We start from the raw sequence: 23,226 nt of genomic DNA on the forward strand, positions 1-23,226 counted from the left end.
GAGAAATTACTTAGTGCCACCACAGTCTTCTCTCTTTCGGGGTTGACTTCGATTGAGAAATTATTGAGTGTATAAATGCAACGCTGGATAACGTTCCATGTCACGTGTTATTATGTGTGGACGCAAGGTTGATTTGTTCAAAACAAGATTATAGCATTGATAAATAGATCCACATATTTGATTTTTCAGTATAGATGCTTAGGCTAATTGGCCAAGACATTGTGCCTGTCATATAACAATTTTTTTATTTAAAAAAAAAAAGTTGTAGATGCCAATTATTATTCTTCTTTATTTGTAAGTGAAAGTTTTAAATTTAACTTTGTAGATAGTAATTTCGACATCATATTATTATAACAGACTCATTGTGTAGTTTGATGGTTGACCCAAATACCTTTATTGGGCATAAGTTAACTTTTTTGTAAGGGATTATTTTCCCTAGATGCTCTTGGAACACCAGTTTCCTTTGTTTTCTCCTACTCCTCTTTCCCTACGGAAATAGGACTCCCCTCCCTTCTCTGCCCTTTCTACTTAAACCAATACGTGAAGTTGCTTTAACAAGAGAAACAAACCACAACCGCATTCTTTTCGTTCGTTTTCATCCTCCGTGTCTAGGGTTTTGAGCAGACGATTCCCCACCACCGCGACGTCGTTTTCGCTTAGGGTTTATGCTGCGGAGACAATGGAGAACGTAGAGTCCGATTTGAAAGAATCAGAGTTGAAGCAGTCGACTCTGCGCAAGGCGTACGACTGCCTTCACGCCCATGCAACCTCCCTCGCTGTGTTTTCCGTACAGTGGAAGGACCTCGAAGACCAATTCGAGTCCACGCGTCTCTCCATCGAGGCCCGACTCCGGGAACTCAAGCACCGCGAGGAGGAAGTCCGAGCCAAAACCGAGCAGTTGGAAATCCAAGAGTCGAAGGTCAGCTCGGAGATGGAGTCGAAATCCAACAGTTTGCAGGTACTTCAGAAATTGGTCGACGAAAAAAAGAACCACTTGCTTTCGCTTCAGTCCTTGATTCGAGAACACAGCAATGCGGTGATTGTTCAAGAGAAGAGATTGGTGGAAGTTGAGGGTTTTGTGAGGGAGAAGGAGAGGGAAGGCGATTTGATCAAGAGGCGAGTCGAACAAAGGACGAAAAAATTGAATTCGGTTGAGAGAAGTGTGGAGGACATGGCGTTAAAAGAGAGGGAATTGAGAAAGGTTCTAGGGTCGATGGAGGCCCGTAAGGCGGAGTTCGATTTGAGAGAAGAGGCATTGAAATCGGAGAAAATGGCGATTCAAGAATGTGACAAGGAGTTGAAGGTGAAAGCGGAGAAACTTTGTATGGAGGAACAAGATATCTGCTTGCGCAGGAAGTCAATGGTGGAGTGGTCATGTAAGCTTGAATTGAAAGAAAAACAGGTCAAAGAATCGAAAGAAGAAGGAGAAAAGCATTTGGATACACTCTCTCGGGGACTTCAAGCGAAAGAGAACAAACTTCGATACCAGGACAGAGAGATTGAATTGAAGCGAAGAGAATTGATTTCGATCAAAAGATCAACTGAAGAACATACCCAAAACCTGAAATTGGAGGAGAGGCGACTTGAAAACCAGGCCAAAGAGCTTGAATTGAAGCAGAAGGAATTGGATTCGATCAAAAAATCCACTGAAGAGCGCACTCAATACCTGAAATCGAAAGAGAGGCGACTTGAAGATCAGGCCAAAGAGTTTGAGTTGAAGCAAAACAAATTTTATTCGATCAGAAAATCCACCGAAGAATATAACCAGAAACTGAAATCGAAAGAGAGGCAACTTCTTGAAGGCCAGATCAAAGAGCTTGAATTGAAGCAGAAAGAATTTGATTGGATTAGAAAAGAAAACACTGAAAATCTGAAATCGAAAGAGAGACAACTTGAAGAGCAGTCCAAAGAGCTTAAATTGAAGCAGCAAAAAATTGAGACGATCGAAAAATCCATTGAAGAACAGGCCCTAAATCTGAAATTGAAAGAGAGGCAACTTGAAGAGCAGGCCAACGAGCTTGGATTGAAGCAGAAAGAATTTGATTCGATCACAAAATCCACCGAAGAACACCTGGAAAACCTGAACTCGAAAGAGAACACTGGCGTTCTTCATTGTCAAGTGAAGATTGAACAATTGGAACATCTCTCTGTCAACAATGCCATTGTTCCTTCTTCTGCAAGTAATCAATGGAGCATCGATAGGGATGTTAGAGGATTGCAGTTGAATGATCATTTGAAGAGATACGATTTAGTGGGTAGTGACATCTCAGCCATTCTTCATGCGTCATCGGACCCAGCACAATTTGTTTTGGATGCATTGCAAGGGTTTTACCCTTCAAAATCGAATGTGGACAACTGCGAGTCTGGTTGTGATTTGATTGTGATTAGGAGGAGTTGTATTCATTTGTTAGAGAATTTGAAGAGCATCTCACCACATATTAGCCCTCAGGTGAGAGAAGAAGCAATTAAGTTGGCTGGTGAGTGGAAGGCGAGAGCGGCAAAGGGGGCAGAGAATTGCTTGGAGGTTTTGGGTTTTATGAGGCTCGTTACTGCATACGAAATCACCTCTTCTTATGATACAAAGGAGCTTCATAGTCTTATCCCTGATTTGATTCAAAGGCTTATCGAAAAGAAGCTATTCATTGAAGCTGTTAGATGGATTTGTATGTTCGAGTTAACTGACAAGTTCCCCCCAGTACCGCTATTGGAAGCATTTGTGGAGAATACGAAGAGGTTTTGCAGGAAAGTTGGCAAGAGAAAGAAATCACTCGACGAAAAGGATAAGGTTATCAATGACCAGATAGCTGATCTTAGAGCAGTGATTGAATGCATCAAAGATTGCGACCTAGAGGCCATGTACCCTTCCAGGTGTATCGAATCGCGAATAGCTTCACTGGAAAATCTAAAAGAGAATCGGAGACGTGTAGCACTATCCAAGGTTGACGAAGACACCAAAAATCTGAAATCGAAAGAAAGCCAGATTGAAGACAAGGCCAGAGATCTTAAATCGAAGCAGAAAGAATTTAATTTGATGAAAAAATCGCTTGAAGAACAAGCTCAAAAGCTGAAATCAAAAGAGAGGCAACTTGAATTTCAAGCCAAAGAGCTTGAATTGAAGCGGAAAGAGTTTGATTCGAACAAAAAATCTACTGAGGAACACATCAAAAACCTGCAATCAAAGGAGAATTACAGTATTCCTCATTCTCAAGTGAAGATGCAGAAATTAGATTGTATCCCTGCCAACAATGTCGTTGTTCCTTCTTTTGCAAGTAATCAACCCAGCATCAATTGGGATGGTAGAGGACAGAAACGAAGTACCCCTACTTATGACCCGGGGTTTCAACCGCAACAACAGCGCGAAAATAAGTATCCTCGGACATCCGAATCAGCTGTTCCACCCTATCCAGTACAAAATTTTAACCCAGGCTTTCCGCAGCCAAGGCCGCCGTCATCTTGGCAGCACCATGGGCAGTTTGGTATGGCTACCGACAACCGTGAAATTGGTGCTTATTCCGGTGCCGGTTTTGGTGCCATACCGACTCCCGGAGTACATTACTCGCAGCCATACCGGGCCACCCCTGCAGATTATGTATTACCATTCTTTTGTCCCCCCAATTTTTTTAGTAACACAGACTTTAGTAGGTTGCAAGCCTGATTTCTTCTATGTAAGTTTCACTACTTTTATTATGAGAAACACTCTATTTTTAATTACACTAGTTTTTCAAAATCTTCTAAGCTATTAAACAAATTTTTTTTTTAAACAAACAATATTATCTACAAGGGGAGGGGGTGGATTTAGCCTCGCAATGGGCTAGTAATAACGTGGTTCCAACTCGCATTTGGGGAGAATCGAATTTATGACTTTTCACTTACAAGTAAAGAGGAATACCACTAAACCGTAGTACTAGATTATTGTAACTTTGTGAGGAGTTTCTTGACCCTCCAGGGTGAGGGCAATTTGCATGGCACTAAATGTCACAATGACAGTATATAAGCCTTAGTCTCTAAAACTTCTTACCCTTCAAGGAAAGGGCAAAAACTGAAAATTGAAAGTATACGCATCCCAAAATTCAACCGAAAAAAAATGATATTCAAGAACAAATTATAATGCGTAGAACTATTCTAAGAGCCATCTTGGAAGTATATTCAAAATAATTAAAAAGGCTTTTAGATAACTCAAAACGTTTTTTTTATCATGTTTAAAAAACACTTGATGACCTGCTTCCGTAAAAGCACACATCATTTCTATTTAAAATTTTTGAGGTGCTTGTAATATGTTTACATATCCAAAATTGATTTTAAAATGAAAATATTGTTACACAAAGGATATTCTTGACATTCGAAACAAGGTATATTTTAAAATCAGGAGGAAAAGGTTATCATTCTCATCTTTTGAAAAAACAAGATTGACAACGTATCTATTTGCACTGCAGAGTATTAGGTTAAATACACAATCTCTCTCTCTCTCCTCTCTCTCTCTCTCAATTTCTACACAATGCCTTTACCATCAAGCCTTTCTTCTTCACCAACAATCACGAACAGGCCGAGCCTTTTGGCGGTCTCAGGCTGACATGTGCATGGTTCAGGTCGGTTGGTAATATTTGCAAAAAAAGAGGCTGATAACAGACCCACATTGGAGGTGGTGTTTGATCCATTGGAGGAGGTCAGAAGGAGCTCCTTCTAGTCCCCACTATCCCTCATGCTTCTCTTGCTCGCCAAAAATATTCTGACAAATCAGAAGCTGCCATCAATGAACAGATCAAGTGTGTTTTCAAAATTCTTCCATTTTTTTAGTCTTTTTTTCAATCTTAATATTCATTAGAAATGTTGGTTTCTTGACTATAATCAAACCCCTTTGTTTTCACAAAAGATTGAGGTTTTTCGAATGACGAAATATGCACAAATAGAACTAGTTATTAACTACAATAATTTAGAAGAGAAGGATTCAAACTTAGGTGCATATGTGAAGCGGTACACTACCCTAACTAATCGGTCTAGCCCATGTTTGCGTAACGGTGAAATTTTTTAAGTCACAATAGAACTAGAGAACACTAAACACACAATAACCGTACATAAAATAAGCCACAATTAGAGCCCTTATTTATTGTCCATTTAATGTCACCTATTTTATGTTTGACTAAGAATTTCTGATCGGTTCGATTTGTGCATATATCATTTTCAGTCTTTCTCATATATAAAATTTATATCAATTCTACTTTTGTTTTAGTTTGATTTTGGTTAGTAGATCCAACTATGTATGCAAAGTTCTGACCAGTTTCATACCAAAATTTTGTTCTCTGAATTACTGTGGAATACAATGTCTCCTATGTGTACCACTCCATGTATGCCTACTTTGACAGAGACAATGTTGCTCTCAAGGGACTTGCCAAGTAATTAGTCTTTCTAAACCTGAATTTTTTTTCCGAAATCTGATGATATTTTCGGATCTATTCGTTGTTTAAGTTCACGAAAACATGCAGATTTTTCAAAGAATCAAGTGAAGTAGAAAGGCAGCATGCTGAAAAACTTATGGAATACCAGGTTTTCTGCTATAAATTTCATACTTTCTCCATTTGAGAATCCAATATCATTTTCTTCTGTTTCCATTGGTTCTGTATATCGATCTCTAAGTCTGTATTCCGATGAGGATCAGAACAAACGCGGAGGGAAAGTTAAGCTACAGTCCATGCGAATGCCCGTCTCCGAGTTTGGTCATGTCAAAAAGGGTGATGCATTGTGTGGTAAGTTCTTTTCAAGTTTAGTAATGTTTCACTCTCTCATTTTCTCTTTAAGTACTCCTCTTGTTTCCGTCCGTAATTTTACTTTATTTTATTCAATCCAACTGCTAGGAAGAAAACAAGAATGAGCACGAAAAAAAGGGGAGTTCGGAAATCACTTCCCTTTATCACTTCTTAGCATGTCTTCCCTTGTTTTACACAGCAATAGAGCTTGCACTGGCCTTGGAAAAGCTGAACAATGAGAAGCTTCTAAATTTACACAGTGAATAACTTTGCTATTTCATTTTACTTTAAACTCCATTATTCTTTTGTTTAAACTTTAAAGTACATATTTTTTTTTTTCCAAATTAGCTGCTTTATCTGTCGATCAATTCAAATTAAGACTATGTGAAACTGTTAAATAATATTACAGATAGCAAACGAAAACAATGATGTGCAACTGGTGGATTTTGTGGAGAGTAACTATTTGACTGAGCAGGTATGCAACTTCCATACGATATCTTTCGTTTTCTTTTCTCATTATTCTTGGCAAGATTTTGACGAAGATCGAAGAACTGAATTCGGGTAATTTAGGTGGAAGCCATATATAAAATGTCCAAGTATGTAGCTCAATTGAGAAGGATCGTCACCGGACATGGTAATGGCTGATCGATTAACAGCAGATATTGAGAAAATTTTACGACATATGAACAAATTTTGCAATGAACTCCAAGTGGCTTATTGTTTTGTTAATTTGCAGGTGTTCGGCACTTTGATCAGATGCTCCTCAATGGCAATGCTGCATGACAAAAGAAGCACGACGTTGTTGTTGTGTTTGGCTCATACATTTGTGAGTAATTATGAGTCATGTGTTAACAACAATGAAGTGACCTATGTTTGCTTTCGGTGGAAATATCATATGGTGTGGGTTGCATGAAAGTTGCAGACAAAGTAAAAGCAAAAGTTTGGTGGACATCATCATGAGTAAAGACATCATCATTGTAAGAAAAGAGAAAAGGTGGTGCTTTTTCTTTAATGATTATTCAAGACATCATGATGTTGGGAATAAAATATGAGTGTGAGTGACCTTATATTGAGAGTGCATTCGGATGAGAACGTGTGGTAGAAAAATATAGAGTGAGAGTGAGAAACTCTTGGGGAGAGTGAGTCTCTTAGTAAAATTCTGTGAGGGTACAAAGGGATTGGGGTTTGGGTTATGTCGATTTAACTCAAGTGTATCTTGTACTAGTTATTCTCATAGTGAAGAGCAACATCTCTCGGAGGACGTAGGCAGTTTTTTGCCGAACCTCGTAAATTTCTCGGTGTCTTTATTTCTTGTATTTTATTCTGTTCAACTGAGTGTGATTTGGTGAGGTTGTAATCTGAATCTCATTTCCGCACTGATAAACGGGCCAAGGCACAACAGTTGTTTCTCTCTATAGAGATTTTATGCCAAATATTGCACCTCATCTTCTCTTTGTACTTCACAAATTCTCCTCACTGAGAGTACTATTTTAGGATGGATCTTCCACTTTCGTTTTAGACATTTCAAAAATCTATGAATTTATGTTCATAATCTAACAACATAAGTATCTTATTATCTAACGTAACAATCTCAAAAACTATGTAATGGATAATAGCCATAACACACGGCCGCAAAACGAAAGAAAATAAAATCCCGAGCATAAGCTGAAAGGAGTCGAACTGCTTAACTAAGTACCATTCTAAAACTATAGGAAAAACAATCTATAGTTGCCATATTGTTTATGCAGTAGCAGCTGTTTGGGTGGCCGCTCGTCGCTTCTTTGCCTCTTCAATGATACTTAGCTTGATACCCTTGTCCTTGGGAAGCGACACCCACGGCTTTGTACCCTTGCCGATGGTGAACACATTACCAAGACGGGTTGCAAACTCATGACCGAGGGCATATCCTGCACGTGGATAGTTTCAAAGCTTCCCTCATGCTTCACCCTCTTCTTAATGACTCCAACACGCCCCCTATTCCTTCCGCCAGTAACCATGAGAACATTACCAACATCAAACTTAATGAAGTCAGTGATTTTGTAGGTCTCTAAGTCCAGCTTGATAGTGTCATTGGCCTTGATGAGGGGGTCAGGGTAGCGAATAGTGCGTCCATCAAAAGTGTTAAGATAGGGGATGCCCTTCTTCCCAAACTGCACTGATCGAACCTTGTAGAGCTTGAACTGCTCAGGGAATTTATAATACCATGTCAAATAGTTAATTATCTAGACAAAAGTAGACGACGAAACTGAGCTAGAAATATTTCAGAAAGTGCTCTTAGCCACAAACACTGTAACATCTCGAAAGCAGAATAAATGATAAGTCAATAGTATACTATATATTTTACCCTAATCTTAGTTATAATTTAGTGGTTATTTTGTGAGAATTTTGATACTTTAAATTATATGTCCAATGTAGGACATTCGACTTTCTCAGCAAAATATGATCAAACAGATGAATTTTGGAGTGATTCTAATTGGAAGATGTACATGAGTCTTTCTACTTTCAATAAACATAAAACTAAAAACCTAGATCACAAGGACCATTTAAAACGAAAAATAAAATAATTCTTATTCGTAGTTTAAACTAACCGAAATTAGTACACTTTATAGCATTATGATATTACGAGAAATGAATATTAAAGCTGAGTAGACTAACAAAAATACAAAAAGGGTCATATGAAGTTCTCTTCCTGCTAAAATCTAAGATGTTTTCTATTGCACACAAGATGTAAGCTGTAACATGTCATTTTACCAGCAATATATCCAAAACTAAGTTATCTACTAAACATTTCGGACAAACATGTTAGGTGAGATCTGTTAATTAACAAAATGACACTATAGTATAAAAACGCGATGCACAATGGCAACATTCTACACAAATACTAACAAAAGTACATTCACAAAACTAGAAAGCAATGATGTAAAAGAACCAACCTTTGCCTCCTCATCTCTAATCGAGCGGAGCCTAAACCGACCCTTGGTGTCAAAGAGCATGCGGAAATTCTCATTTGTTTTTGGGATCGAAACAACATCTGAAGACAAGTAACATAGCTTTAAGCATTTCTAAGCATCACAGATACCTTGCAAAAAAAATCATTCAGAAAAATAAGGAATTGGAACTAAATTTAGTGAAATTTTTTAGAACGTACCCATGAACCCAGAAGGTAAGTCTTGTCAGTCCTGACCTTTCCGTCAACCAAAACATGGCGCTGCATGAGAATCAAAACGACTTCATGGTATGTGAGTGCATACTTCAACCTGTTCCTCAGAATAAGAGCTAGGGGAAGGCACTCCTTGGCTTTGTGGGGGCCCAGATGATGGCTTGGGGGCCTAAACACGTACATTTGAAACCAAAGTTCCATTAAACCCCAATCAAAATAAGGCAAAAATTCTAGATTTAATGAAAAAAATGAAAATTTCTTCATTTTTTAAAAATTTGCGGAAGAGGGTTTTACTTACAAAAGCACCACCAAGCTTGTCGAGCATCCAATGCTTTGGGGCATTGAGCCGCTTCAAATGCTTCTTCAGTCCTCTAGCTTGCAAAATACAACATAAAACCAACAGTTAGGCACACAAAAGAGATCCCTAGAAAGGTAAAGTAGAGGAGAGCGATAGAGATAGAGAGCGAGAAAGAGAGTACCATGTTTGCAGAGTGAGACGCAGAAACCCTAGGCAAGGAGGAGGTGGACGAGACAGAGGCTGTTGAGGATCAACAGCAGCCCAAAGAGCCCATATTTAATCAAGCCTAATGTACTATTTGTGGAGAAATTCCTACGTAACTCTAGAAGTTCGTTAATAATAACCAATTTCTACAGTAATCTAAAACAATCAAGATACATGCAAAGATAAAGTTGGTGGTGCAGAAGAAGCTAGTTTCTACTTAAATCTAGAATCCTAAATCATTAGTTTTATTTATTTTATACTTTATTTTTGTTAAATTTTCGTTTTCTTTCGTACACAAAACCAAATTATCATCTTTATGTTCTACAAAATGTATTTTTTGTGAAAATTTTCTTATAATTTATGTCAAAAAATTCGAAAACAAGGATAATAATCTAAGGGTATTTGAATCTAATTAAAGTAACGTAGGGAGGAAAAAAATTCAATGAAAAAAAAAGAAAAAAAATTATAAAAAAATTAAAAAGATACAATCGGTAGTTTGACACCGATTATCTTCAGAAAAGATGGTTATGAAGCTAGCGACATATTCCTGAACTAGTCGCTACATTTGTACCGATTCCTCCTTCCAATTCTTTTTTTTTATTTCTCTTCCTACAGCAACAAACTATCATATTCATGTTCTTCAAAAAAAAAAAAAATTGTGCAAATTTTATTATAATTCATATTTAAACACTTGAAATCAACGATATAAAACATAAATTTAAAGATATTTTTCTATTTTTAACTTTAGAAATCAATAAAAAATAGTTTCAGGACCAATAAATGGTAGGATCACGTCCAAAAGTCTTGCAATAATTTCCTTAACTCCAACGCAAAATATTTTCTAAGGCCAAAAATTTCAATTTTTTCTCAAAAACTGTTATTTATAACCACAATTTTCTAATCAATTTTGAGAACTTTTATAACACACATTATAAGCTAAAGCTAGAGTTATTATAATCGAATCATATGTTTTCTAAAATTAATTTAGGAAATTCCCAAGATTTCGGACACCTACAATTCTCTTTGGGGGAGCTGCTATTAGTTTTCATTATTTTCTCTATTTTTCAACTTTAAAAATCAATGAAAAATAGCTTGCGGGACCTAATAAAGGATAAAATCACATCCAAAGGTCTTGCAAAATTTTTGTTAATTCCCACGCAAAGTATTTTCTAAAACTAAAAATTTCAAATTTTTCACAAATATTGTGAGTTATATATAACTCACGTTTTCTAATCTATTTTGAGAACTTTTACAAGATTCATTATAAGCCAAAATTTGAGTCATTCTAGTCGCACCACATGTTTTTGAAATTAATTTAGAACATTCCAAAGATTTTCAACACCTACAAATCTCTTTGGGGGCCTTGCTATTTGTTTATATTATTTTTCTACTTTTTTCAACTTTAAAAATCAACATTTTGAGACTTAATAAATGGTAGCATTACATCCAAAGGTTTTGCGGCAATTTCGTTAACTCATACACAAAATATTTATGAAACTAAAAATTTCAATTTTTTTCACAACAGTGAGTTACCCACGTTTTCCAATGAGTTTTTGTCACATCTCAGTCCCGGCTCCTCCGTAGCACGATATTGTTTGCTTTAAGCTTACCATTCCCTCACGGCTTTGTTTATGGGAACTCACACGAGAACTTCCCAATGGGTCACCCATCCTAGGATTGCTCTCACCCGAACCTGAAGCCAATGAGTTTCCAAAAGGCCTCGTGCTATAGGAGGTGGGCATGTACATATAGGGCACATCACCCCCTTTCCCTTGGTCGATGGGGGATGTTACAATCCACCCCCTTTAAAGGCCCGACGTCCTCGTCGACACACTCGCACCACACGGTAGAGTGGCTTTGATACCGTTTTGTCACATCTCAGTCCCGTCTCCACTGTAATATGATATTGTCAGCTTTGAGCTTACCATTCCCTCACAGTTTTTTTTTCTAGAAACTCACACGAGAATTTCCCAGTGGGTCACCTATTCTAAGATTGCTCTTGCCCGAACTCACTTAACTTCAGAGTTCCGATGGAATATGAAGCCAATGAGTCCCCAAAATGCCTCTTGCTATAGGAGGTAGGCATGTACATATAAGGCATATCACCCCCTTTCCGTTGGTCGATATGGGATGTTACAATCCACCCCGCTTAGGGGCTTGACATCCTCGTCGGTACACTCGCACTGAACGGTAGAGTTGTGAAATCCCGTCCCCGGAATTTCACTATTCAGTATGTATCTCGTAATTTAAGTTCGTATTTCACGTTTACGTCATTTTTATTACTTAATTTTAATTCCGTAAATTTTGGGAATTAAATCGAATAGTTATCGGGTTTAAATTTTCGTAATCAATCTTTATCTTTCATCGAATTTTTGAAGTTTTAACTAGTGTTTTTAAATAGATCTTGAACCCACGAACGCATAGGCGAAAGCCGTTTGCGAGTCCGAGTTATAATGGTATAGTTACGGACGTTTGAAGTTGTGAACTATAGATTGTGGGAATTATTTAATTCCCACATGTGGGTTAAAGGTTAAGTTAGTTTAAAAAGGGGAAGGTTTCTAAAAAAAAATAAAATAAAAAAAAAAAGAGGAAGGGGAGAGGGGCTGCTGCTAACCCATTTTGAGGGTGAATTGGACTCGTTAACCCACAAACTTGACCCACTTGTATCTCCTTCATCCAATCTCCATTTTGGGTGATCTTGGTGTCCATGGAAAACTCTTGACGAGCCCTACAACTCTGTAGTGTTAGATTTCCAATTTTATTTTCCGGTGATTCCGGCAACCATTTCCTTCGAATGAGGTATGAAACTTCATCTACTCTTCATAATCTTCAAGTTGGTATGCTTGGTTCGTGCTTTCATATTCATTTTAGAGTTGGTGTTTAGAACCCTAGAAATCCGGTTTTCTCCGATGAATTTGGACGGTTTCCGGTTAGAATTTAATGTCGACCTAGTTGTGAAAAGTGTTTCCCTTGTTGAGCTCTAGATACCACGTAAATTTGAACTCATTTAGTTAATGTTGAAAATATGGGTTTTCAAAACCCACCACCTTGGCTACCACTGCGTGTGGCGGTGCGTGGGACTGTCCATGAGTGTTGTCTAAGTACCAAATACCTTATAGTGACCCTATGAACTTATGTCTAGCTCGGTTTCTCGAAATTCTATTGTTTGGTGTGGTGATCAAATTGGACCACCACTTGTTTGTATGATTGACGACAATCTGATCGTTGGATCATCGTACAATTTTGTGAACATCCTAGTTATCAGTTGTTGGACCTTTGAGAACTTACGGATCGAAAATCCGATGTGCGGATCTTCCAAATTGAATAACCTTAGATTGTTGATCTTAATGGACCTACCTTATCGACGGTTGACGTTCTAGTCAACGTGTTATACTTTAGAGTGTCATTTACCTCTAGTTTGTTGTTAAGGCTTGATGGAGCTTAGTTGGCTTATCACGATGATGTGTCATTCCCAGTTGACGTGTGTCTCAATATATGTATTAGTGGCACCATATTGAGTTATACTTGTTTATTAAATGTGTTTTCTTTTGAATTGTTATTTTTATTTTTAGCATCAATCTATGTTTATTAATTATGAATCGACAGTAGTTTGGAAACGTTTATGAAAAGTGGTTAGATATGTATGATTAGTATGATGTGTATGATTGTTGTTATGACAATGTGATCCTAGAATCTTATTGGTTGTATTATGTAGGACTTATATGCTTGTGTGACATATTAGTTGGTAGCCATGAGAAGTTGATGGTGTAGGTGACTACGCTGAAACTCATAGGGGTTGAGTTGTGTGTTGAATTTATTGCACCACGTGGTAATGGTACATGGATGATCCTGCTTGGTTAATCCGTGTTAGGGGACCATACTATTTGTGGATCGCGCTTGGTTAATCCGCGTTGGGCGATCCTTATATCCTAGGTATGGCCATACACATTTAGGGGTGATCATGCTTGGTTAATCCGCATTGGGTGATCACTTCCCATTAGTTGTAGGAGTGACTCTGCTTGGTTGATCCGCTTTGGGGGGCCACTTCCTATTTGGTTACTTGTGTAGGCTTCAGCTGAATGAAGTCTCTCTAGCTCTAGTTTTGAGTGTATCCATGAATTTTGGCTTCGAGAACTTTGAGTTTGATTTAGAAAAGTTGTTGGATGTCCGTGTGACTCTGTTGGAGTTGCAAAGGTTTGGTATTAATTTCTTATGAATTATTTATATTCAAAGTTTATAAACTGTGATTGATGGTTAGTTTTATCATTATTGTCACATACTTTATATTATTGTTGCTCACACGAGCTTCGCAGCTTATCTGGGTTGTTGTTTGCCTGATGCACCATTTCCATGATGTAGGCACTTATTTCATATGCGACAGGTCTAAGTAAATTATGAGAAACTGTTTGATATTTTGGTTTTGTTGAGTAGTCTGGAACTCGATGTTGTTGGATTCCGTTGAGTAGTGGTCCGAAATCCCTTTTACTCCGTGATTCCGTTGAGTGATGGTCCGAAATCATATCCTGATTTGGATTCCGTTAAGTGGTGGTCCGGAATCCCTTATACTCCGCGATTCCGTTGAGTGATGGTCCGAAATCGTATCCTGATTTAGATTTCGTTGAGTGATGGTCCGGAATCCCCTTTGGTGCCTTGGTTCCATTGGGTGGTTCAAAATCCCATTTTTCAGAGATGTAGTCTTCGGCCGAGCTGTGTCGCTCTAGCCCCGCATTTCGACGTGTTGTATGTGTTATTGATGATGTGATGGTTGGCATTATTGATTGATGTGATTATGGAATGATGTTGGTTATGGTTATGGTAATTATGATTAGACTCGTTGAACTTTATGACTAGTGAATATGATTGTGTCAATGGTTTCAAGAATCTTGTTAATTGAGTTAGAAAAGATGTTGGACTTCTGAGTGACTATTTCGGGATTTTCTACGATTCGATTATGATTCCATAAGGTATGAATTTAGAAAATATGGAAATAATTGTTGTTACTTTGATCAAATTAATTTATTAATGCGGCTAGAGAATGGTTTTGTGTTTCGTCGGTTCTTAAATATGATGTATGTTGTGAATTGCGATATATGATGAGACATAATGATTTATATGTTGGATAGGAAAGAAATCATGTTTTCATGGGGGTTGGTTATGTAGCCTGAGTCCAGGAATTATATGTTGTCATGTTATAATAAATGATTGAGAAATGCTATGCTTTTTTGCTTGAACTTAGTGGAATAAAAGTGATTTTGTGATAAGTGAACTACGAATGGCTTGATCCCTATTGAGGGTACGTTGGTAGTCTAACGAGGAGGTTAGAAGCAAACATAAAGTAAACGAAAAATTACTTTGCAATTTGATTCTCGAGTTGTGATTTGCCATATTCCGGAGATGGAGTATGTGAGATATACGAGTATTTGGTAACGTCACGTGTTGATCCTAGACGTATGTCCGGATCGGGGAGTGACAAGAGTGGCTCTGATACAAAATTGACACATCCCGACCTGGAAAGTCCACTTGGATTCCGATTCGAGTTGTGCTAACTGACACCTGAAAGGTAACGAAACCATAAAGTGTAGTGTAGTGGAAGAAGAATGTGAATAAATTTAAACCTAAAAATGCCTAAACAAAATAATGCGTAGGTGAGCGGGATTGAACCATTTTCACACGTGATGTTAAAGCATAAGACAGTATAGTTGTTGATGTACAAAATCAGTGAAGACTTTGGTACAACAGAAAGTGTTAAGTTTGTGACCTTCGCTAGATTGCTCCGGTCACTAGTGTGGATAATTATGTAAATGGATAGGGACAAGGAAGCAAACACAAGATGTACGTGGTTCACCCAGATTGGCTACGTCCACGGAGTAGAGGAGTTCTCATTAATTGTGAAGGGTTTACACAAGTACATAGGTCCAAGCTCTCCTTTAGTGAGTACAAATGAATGATTTAGTACAAATGACATTAGGAAATATTGTGAGAGAATGATCTCAATTTATAGAAGAAAGTTTCTAGTTTCATTCTGACATTGACACATGTCGTGTTGTGATTGGCTTCTGATGTTGACACGTGTCGCGCTATGATTGGCTTCTGATGTTGACACGTGTCGCGCTGTGATTGACCTCCTGGTTGGAGGGAAACTCTTATGGGTCCTTGACGGTATAACGTTGACTGGTGCTCAGTAGTTTCGGGATTGGTCAAGTATGGTATAAACAGTGCTCCCCTAAGTCCCCGAGTGAGGGAAGCTCCTCGGTTGGGGACTTGCAAGATCCAAGCCATTGAGTAATCACGAAACTTCTAAGTACCGAAGTTTGGTATCATTTTCACTTGCCTTATCTGTCTCATATGTAGATGTAGCATCTTCTCTGGAAGTACTTTTCCTCCATCTAGGGGTAGTATCTTTAACCGATGAAGATGCACAAGGTAATGTATCAATTTCACTTGAAGCTTACTTGTAGTTTCAGGCTTGGTCAAGTGCGATACAAACCCTATAGTAGGAGTCCCCAAAGTCACCGAGCTAGGAGATTTGCCGAATGAGGTAACAGACAAGGTAAGCAAGCAGACTTCCAAGCAAGCAACCTGGATCGAAGGTTCGACTTCTGATGTGAAAATTAACTTGACACACAAATTAAACCCTCTTTTTGTCAAATTGTAGCAAAGATGTAAGTAGGGATCGTTCTAGACCGGGGATTAGGAGGGATTGCTAAACGCTTGGAAACTGACTTAAACACTAAAAAACAAAGTTAAAAACACTAAACTAGACTCAAAGAATGCAAAACTAAAAGTTAAAACACTTAAACAAACCTAAAAACCAAAACAGCAACTAGAAGGCTCAAAACTGCCTAAAAACCACTTTCTGGGCAGTTTTGAGCACCTACACTAATTTGGACGAAATTTGATGAAAACTTGAATCAAAATACTTAGAAACACAAATCAAAACACTTTCTAACTAATCTAGGACTCTAAAATAAAGGGGGATTTTGTTTTGACGAAAATTAAAATAAAACAGAAACTTTAACTAGCACAGATTGTAAAAACGATTTGGGTGAAATAGATGGATAAAAGGCTAGTTAGGAGGTTCTTCTCCACACATGTCACACTTGCAAACAAAACGATTTTCAGTTGTTCTTCCGATAAACTATGAATACTCAACGCCCCAAGTTAACCGTGAATTGCACTAATTAACCCTCAGTTTTTCCACAAGTTATTAAGTTGGATGATTGCATACGACAACCCAAAACATTCCCTACAAGTTCCCTACATGAATTGCATAATAGAGATATAAGCAAGAATCATTACGTTCTATGAAAAACATAAGCATTGACGAAGCATTTGTTACTATGAATTGCATGAAACTTATGCTAAGAATTCATTCAACGCGATCGTTTTCAAGCGATCTTCACTACTTGTGATTATAAGATTGTAACTATTAGGTGAAACTCCCTCATAATCTAGCATCATATTCATGCATGAAAACTAAGCGTGCACTCTCAATCAACATACACAAATAAGTTATCAATCAAATAGATGAACGAATTGAATCCATAACTTATGAAATAACAACTGAATGTAATCGAATCAAATTGCAAGCATGTACATGGTTTCGAATCACCCCCCAACTAAGGGGGTTTAGTTCCTCATACTCACAACACAAAGTTTATTGAATTGAAACATCAAAGACATAAGAAAGATTACACCTAAAATGCCAAAGAAGTCCACTTTGAAATCTGCACAGAAAGCTCCTCTTTCTTCTTCTCCTTGCTGCGGCAGTGAGGGTTTAGGGGCTGTTTGGATGTGATTTCGGTTTAGGGATGGATTTGGGATGATATGGTGGTTCGGCAAATGGTAAGGGAGGTGTATGGTGGTGCGGCAAAGTGGGTAGGTTGCTGGAATGGATGAGTGGCGGCTGGAATTGATGGATTTTGGGTGATGGTGGCTGCGGCAAAAGGGTAAGGGAGGTGTATGGTGGTTGCGGCAAAAGGTGGGGAAAAAGAGAGATGGTTTTCTGATTTTTTTTGAGAGGGGAAGATATATGCGGCTAGGGTGTAAGGGTGGTATATATAGGCACTTAGAAACCCTAATGAAATCAGATTTTTAACAATGGGCTAGGGTTAGGTGCGGCACTTAAGTGGACTAGGGTTTAGGGTTTGTAAAATAGGGCTTCTAGGTGGAAAGGTGCGGCTTGGGTTTAGGAGAAATGGACTAGGGTTTAACATGGCAGATTTTAGATGATTAGGCCCTAGGGTTCGGCATGGGTTGAAGGTCCACAAGGAAATTTGGGTTTAGGTCATCTAAAAGCCCAACGCCAAGAATAGAAACTCTCGAAAATGGAAACCTCCAAGAATAGAAACTTCCAACTTTTAGAAACTTTGGTTGCCAATTCCGATTTAGGAAAGATCGACCCAAAATGGAAACTTTTAGGCTTAGCTTTCCTACTTCAAGTAGGAAACCTCAAATCTTCAACTCTTCAATTCCATCCCAACCTTGCGTTCCAAGCATGTCCTTTTCAATTCAAGCTCACTTTTTGCTCCAAAAGCTCCAAATTGTATCATTTCATGTAATACGTCCGCTAAACCTGAAAACACAAGAAAGTAGCTTAAAAGACTACTTTAACAAAGAAAACATAACAAAAATGCATAAGAACTAGCTAACTAAGGCGCATAAATATGCTCCTATCAACTTCGGCTTCCGGTTGATTGTTCTCCTTCTCCTTGTGTCGTAAATAGCACCAAGGATAAGGAGAAGCAAATGGAGAAGAGATGATATGAGATACTTTTGCTTTTGAAGAAGTAACTTTCCACAGGCTTATTCTTGAACTAGGCTGGAGGGTTTTCTGGTTCCCTCCAGAGTATAAGGCCGACTCAAGAATTTGAGGGTCAAAACAAGTCCATCAAATCTAGAGTATGTTCGACCTTGATGATATGGGATACTTTTGCTGTTTACAAAGTAGTGGATGTATTGGCACGTGTTCTGTTACGCTTGTCTCTACATGCTTTCTTGTATCCTTCTCATTTACCCTATCTGTTCCTCAGGCAGATGTGGTATCTTCCCTGGAAGCATAAGATGTTGAAGATGAGTACTCGAGAGCAATGCCAGGTAAGTAATCAGGCAAGGGGTTCCAGGCAGTCAGTTCCTGACTAGAAGCTTGATTCCAAATGCTGACTGATTGCTCTCTTTCTCCTTGTCTTGCAGGTAAGAACAAGGCCAAAGGAAAAGACAGGGAAAAAACATAATATGGGATACTCTTGCTTTTAACCCTGATGATATGAGATACTCTTGCTCTGGTGTGGCTTGTTTGCAGAGGTATTATCGGGAGAAAAAGAAGCTGAGTATTTTGAGAGACTCTGCTGAGAGTGCCCTCTAGGATGTGAAGAAAAGTTGAGCATTTTTTTTATTTGCAGGTTTGCCTGGTTGTGGAGGATGGAGGTCAACATATATAGGAATCTCCCTAATAACAAGTAGTAATGTTACTCATTTACCCTTTTTGGTCATAGCAATGTAGTAGGAGCTGCAAACTTCACGTGTTTTAACTTTGTCAGAGCATTTTGAAAAAATGGTATGTGGTATCTGGAAAGCTGATGTTGTGTGTGAAGATTGCAGACAAGCTTTATCCAAGGAAATCTGGCTCTCAAAGTTCAGAGAGCGATGCCTCTTCGGTTTTTGAACAAGCAATCCTGTCGGGGATCTGGCTCTCGAGATTCGGAGAGCGGTGCCTCTTCGATTTTTGAGAAAGCAATCTTGTTAGGAGTCTGGCTCTTAAGATTCGGAGAGCGGTGCCTCTTCGACTTTTGAGAAAGTAATAATGCTGTTGGGAGTCTGGCTTTCGAGATTCGGAGGGCGATGCCTCTTCGATTTTTGAGCAAGTAATAATGCTATTCCTTTACCCTTCTTGGTTATAGCAATGTAGTGGGAGCTGCAAGCTTCACACGTTTTAACTTTGTCAGAGCGCTTTGAAAAAGTGGTATGTGGTATCTGGAAAGCTGATGTTGCGTGTAAAGATTGCAGACAAGTTTTATCCAAGGAAATCTGGCTCTCGAAGTTCGGAAAGCGATGCCTCTTCGGTTTTCGAACAAGCAATCCTATCGGGGATTTGGCTCTCAAGATTTAGAGAACGGTGCCTCTTCGATTTTTAAGAAAGCAATCCTGTTGGGAGTCTGACTCTTGAGATTCGGATAGCAGTGTCTCTTCGATTTTTAAGAAATTAATCTTGTTGGGAGTCTGGCTCTCGAGATTCAGAGAGTGGTTCCTCTTCGATTTTTTAGTAAGCAATCTTGTTGTGAGTGTTTTCTCGAATGTGAGTAAAGGTTGGGCATTTTTGCCAGTCTGCCTTGCCACGGAGCACGGAGGTTGACACACATTGGGACTTTCTAGTTATCAAGCAGTGGTGCTGTTCCTTTACCCTTGTGGGTAATAGTATGGTAGCTGGACCTTCAAAATTTATGTGTCTAAACTTTGTCAGAAATCTTTGGCAAAGTTATCTGTGGTACCCAAGGAGTTGATGTTGCGTGTGGAAAGTGGTGCCTTTTCGAAGTCCGGATAGTGGTGCCTCTTCGGAATCCGGAGAGTGGTGCATCTTCGATTTTTGAACCAATGGCCCTATTGCCCTTTCTTTTATAAGGGCACCAATTATGTGCAAGGAGTACATTCAGAGAGTTATTGCTTGTAGGAATTTTCCCCTTACTTCAGAGATTTATTGCACCTCATTTCTCCTTCATCATTTCTGAGAATGTCTAGCCCATCCGACTGTCGTTTTGACTTGAACTTTGGTGAAGAGGCAGCCATGTCTTCTCAATACAACATATGGCGCCCATCCTTCTTATCCCCTACTGGTCCTCTTACCGTTGAGGACTCTGTGATGAAGAATGATATGACCGCTGCGGTGGTGGCCATGAACCTTCTCACTCCCAAAGATAACAGACTACTTTCCAAACGGTCTGATGAGTTGGCTGTTAAGGATTCTCTGGCTCTCAGTGTTCAGTATGCAGGTTTTGTGTCTAATATGGCCCAACGCCTATTTGCTCGAACCCGCCAAGTTGAAACATTGGCGGCTGAAGTGATAAGTCTCAAACAGGAGATCAAAGGGCTCAAGCATGAGAATAAACAGTTGCACAGGCTCGCACATGACTATGCTACAAACATGAAGAGAAAGCTCGACCAGCTATAGGAATCTGATTGTCAGATTTTACTTGATCATCAGAGGTTTGTGGGTTTGTTCCAAAGGCATTTATTGCCTTCGTCTTCTGGGGTTGTACCGCGTAATGAAGCTCCAAATGATCAACCTTCGGTGCCTCCTCCTTCTGGGGTTCTGCCTAGCACTGAGGCTCCGAATAATCACCCTCTGGTGCCTCCTCTTTCTGGGGCTCTACCGACTGTTGAGACTTCTCCTGAGCAACCTTTGTGAAGACTCCCTCTTGTTTGTTTATTTTGATTCATGTATATGTACATATTTGTAACTTATCGGAGATTTCAATAAAAAAGCTTTGCTTCATTTCAACGTATTGTGTTAAATACACCAAGGCCTTCTTAACTAAGTTCTTTGAATTTTTCCTTTTGTTAAAGCTTGTATGTTGAAACTTTTTGAGTGAAGCATGTAGGTTGAGGTAGTGCTCCCTTAATTTCCCGAGTGAGGAAAATTTCTCGTTTGGAGACTTGAAAAATCCAAGTCACTGAGTGGTCGTGAGACTTCCGAGTATCAAGGTGCAGTAGTATATGGTAGGAGTTCCCCAAGTCTCCGGTCGAAGGAGTTGACGAATGAGGCATTTCCTTTCTAAATGGTAGCCCAAAACTCATTCTTCATATATATTTGTTATGAAAGTTGTTAGGCCCAAAGAAGATGAGGCCTGGGCAATTTTATTTTTTTTTCTAAAATTTTTTTTTTTCGAAATTTTTTTTTCTTCGAATTTCCGAATTTTTGAATTTTCGAATTTCTGAAAAAAAAAATTAAAAATTAAAAATAATGAATATATATATATATATATATATATTTTTTTTTTTTAAAGTTTTGTAGGTGAAGCTTTGGTGTTGAAGCTTTGTAGGTGAAGCTTTGAGGTTAAAGCTTTGTTGGGCACCATGAATTGATTTTGCTTCACACTATCTTGATCAAGATAGTGTGAAGCTTTTGTAGGTGAAGCTTTTGTGGATCAAGCTTTTGTGGGTCAGCTTTTATAGGTGAAGCTTTTATGGGTGAAGCTTTTGTAGGTCAAGCTTTTGTGGGTCAAGCTTTTGTGGGTCAAGCTTTTATAGGTGAAGCTTTTGTGGGTGAAGCTTTTGTAGGTGAAGCTTTTGTAGGTGAAGCTTTAGAGTTGAAGCTTTGTTGGGCACCATGAATTGATTGTGCTTCACACTATCTTGATCAAGATAGTGTGAAGCTTTTGTACGTGAAGCTTTTGTGTTAAAGCTTTGTAGGTGAAGCTTTTGTGGGTCAAGCTTTTGTAGGTGAAGCTTTTGTTGGGTACCATGAATTGATTTTGCTTCACACTATCTTGATCAAGATAGTGTGAAGCTTTTCAGAATTTGTAGTTGTCCTCCATTGATGAAGCTTTTGTTGAAGCTTTTGAGTTGAAGATTTTGTTGAATTTCGCTTTTTTTTTTTTGGGAAACTAGAAATTTGTAAATATGGGAGAATTTGTAGTTGTCCTCCATTGATGAAGCTCTTGTTGGCACCATAAATTGGTTTTGCTTCACACTGTCTTGATCAAGAGTGTGTGAAGCTTTTGAGAATTGTGGTTGCCCTCCATTGATGAAGCTCTTGTTGATACCATAAATTGGTTTTGCTTCACACTGTCTTGATCAAGAGTGTGTGAAGCTTTTGAGAATTGTGGTTGCTCTCATTTGATGAAGCTCTTGTTGGCACCATAAATTGGTTTTGCTTCACACTGTCTTGATCAAGAGTGTGTGAAGCTTTTGAGAATTATGGTTGAACTCCTTTGATGAAGCTCTTGTTGGCACCATAAATTGGTTTTGCTTCACACTGTCTTGATCAAGAGTGTGTGAAGCTTTTGAGAATTGTGGTTGCCCTCCATTGATAAAGCTCTTGTTGGCACCATAAATTGGTTTTGCTTCACACTGTCTTGATCAAGAGTGTGTGAAGCTTTTGAGAATTGTGGTTGAACTCCTTTGATGAAGCTCTTGTTGGCACCATAAATTGGTTTTGCTTCACACTGTCTTGATCAAGAGTGTGTGAAGCTTTTGAGAATTGTGGTTGCCCTCCATTGATGAAGCTCTTGTTGGCACCATAAATTGGTTTTGCTTCACACTGTCTTGATCAAGAGTGTGTGAAGTTTTTGAAAATTGTGGTTGCCCTTCATTGATGAAACTCTTGTTGGCACCATAAATTGATGAAGCTAATGTGTTCACCTCTTCCCCCAATTTTCTAATTTTTTTTTTTTTTTGAGGGGGAGAGGAGGTGCTGCAAGTTTGAAATTTGAAAACTCCTTAGCTTGTGTGGAAGTTTAAGACTTTCCATATGGGGTTTTCTCATGGTTTGAATTTTGAATTTTGAATTTTGAATTTCTTTGGCCATGTTGAACCCTATAAGAATGAGAAGTTTCCATTCTTTTCATTGTCTTCATTTGTTCATTTTGTAGTGATTTTTGGAGATAGAGTGCTCTTATAGTTGACAGGGATTCCGGCATTACTTTGCACCATCTTCAGGTTGGTAGTCTTCTCCACTAGATCACATGCTTTCATTCTTGTTGAATTGTTTAAGTGTTCATGTATTTGGTTGAGAACATAATGAATTGATTGAGCTTTTCTCCACGCCCTAGGAACTTCCTTATGTTTCGATCTTTCATGTGGTGATAGAGTTTGTTTTTGTTTGTTGT

At 38.6% G+C, this 23,226-nt stretch overlaps 1 protein-coding gene and 2 pseudogenes across 1 annotated transcript; 2 read left to right on the forward strand and 1 right to left on the reverse strand.

Moving 5' to 3' along the window:
- Positions 1-575: 575 nt before the first annotated feature.
- LOC126617494 (uncharacterized) lies at positions 576-3,661 on the forward strand. The gene has a single exon (XM_050285588.1). It carries the CDS (start codon positions 680-682, stop codon positions 3,653-3,655), a length of 2,976 nt encoding a protein of 991 aa, XP_050141545.1. The 5' UTR covers positions 576-679; the 3' UTR covers positions 3,656-3,661.
- A 446-nt stretch (positions 3,662-4,107) lies between these two features.
- LOC126615475 (ferritin-3, chloroplastic-like) lies at positions 4,108-7,139 on the forward strand (annotated as a pseudogene).
- Positions 7,140-7,466: 327 nt separating this feature from the next.
- On the reverse strand, positions 7,467-9,277 carry LOC126615778 (40S ribosomal protein S4-like; annotated as a pseudogene).
- Between the last annotated feature and the right edge of the window lie 13,949 nt (positions 9,278-23,226).

Source organism: Malus sylvestris, chromosome 3, assembly GCF_916048215.2.
Source record: "Malus sylvestris chromosome 3, drMalSylv7.2, whole genome shotgun sequence".
Classification (NCBI taxonomy): Eukaryota; Viridiplantae; Streptophyta; class Magnoliopsida; order Rosales; family Rosaceae; genus Malus; species Malus sylvestris.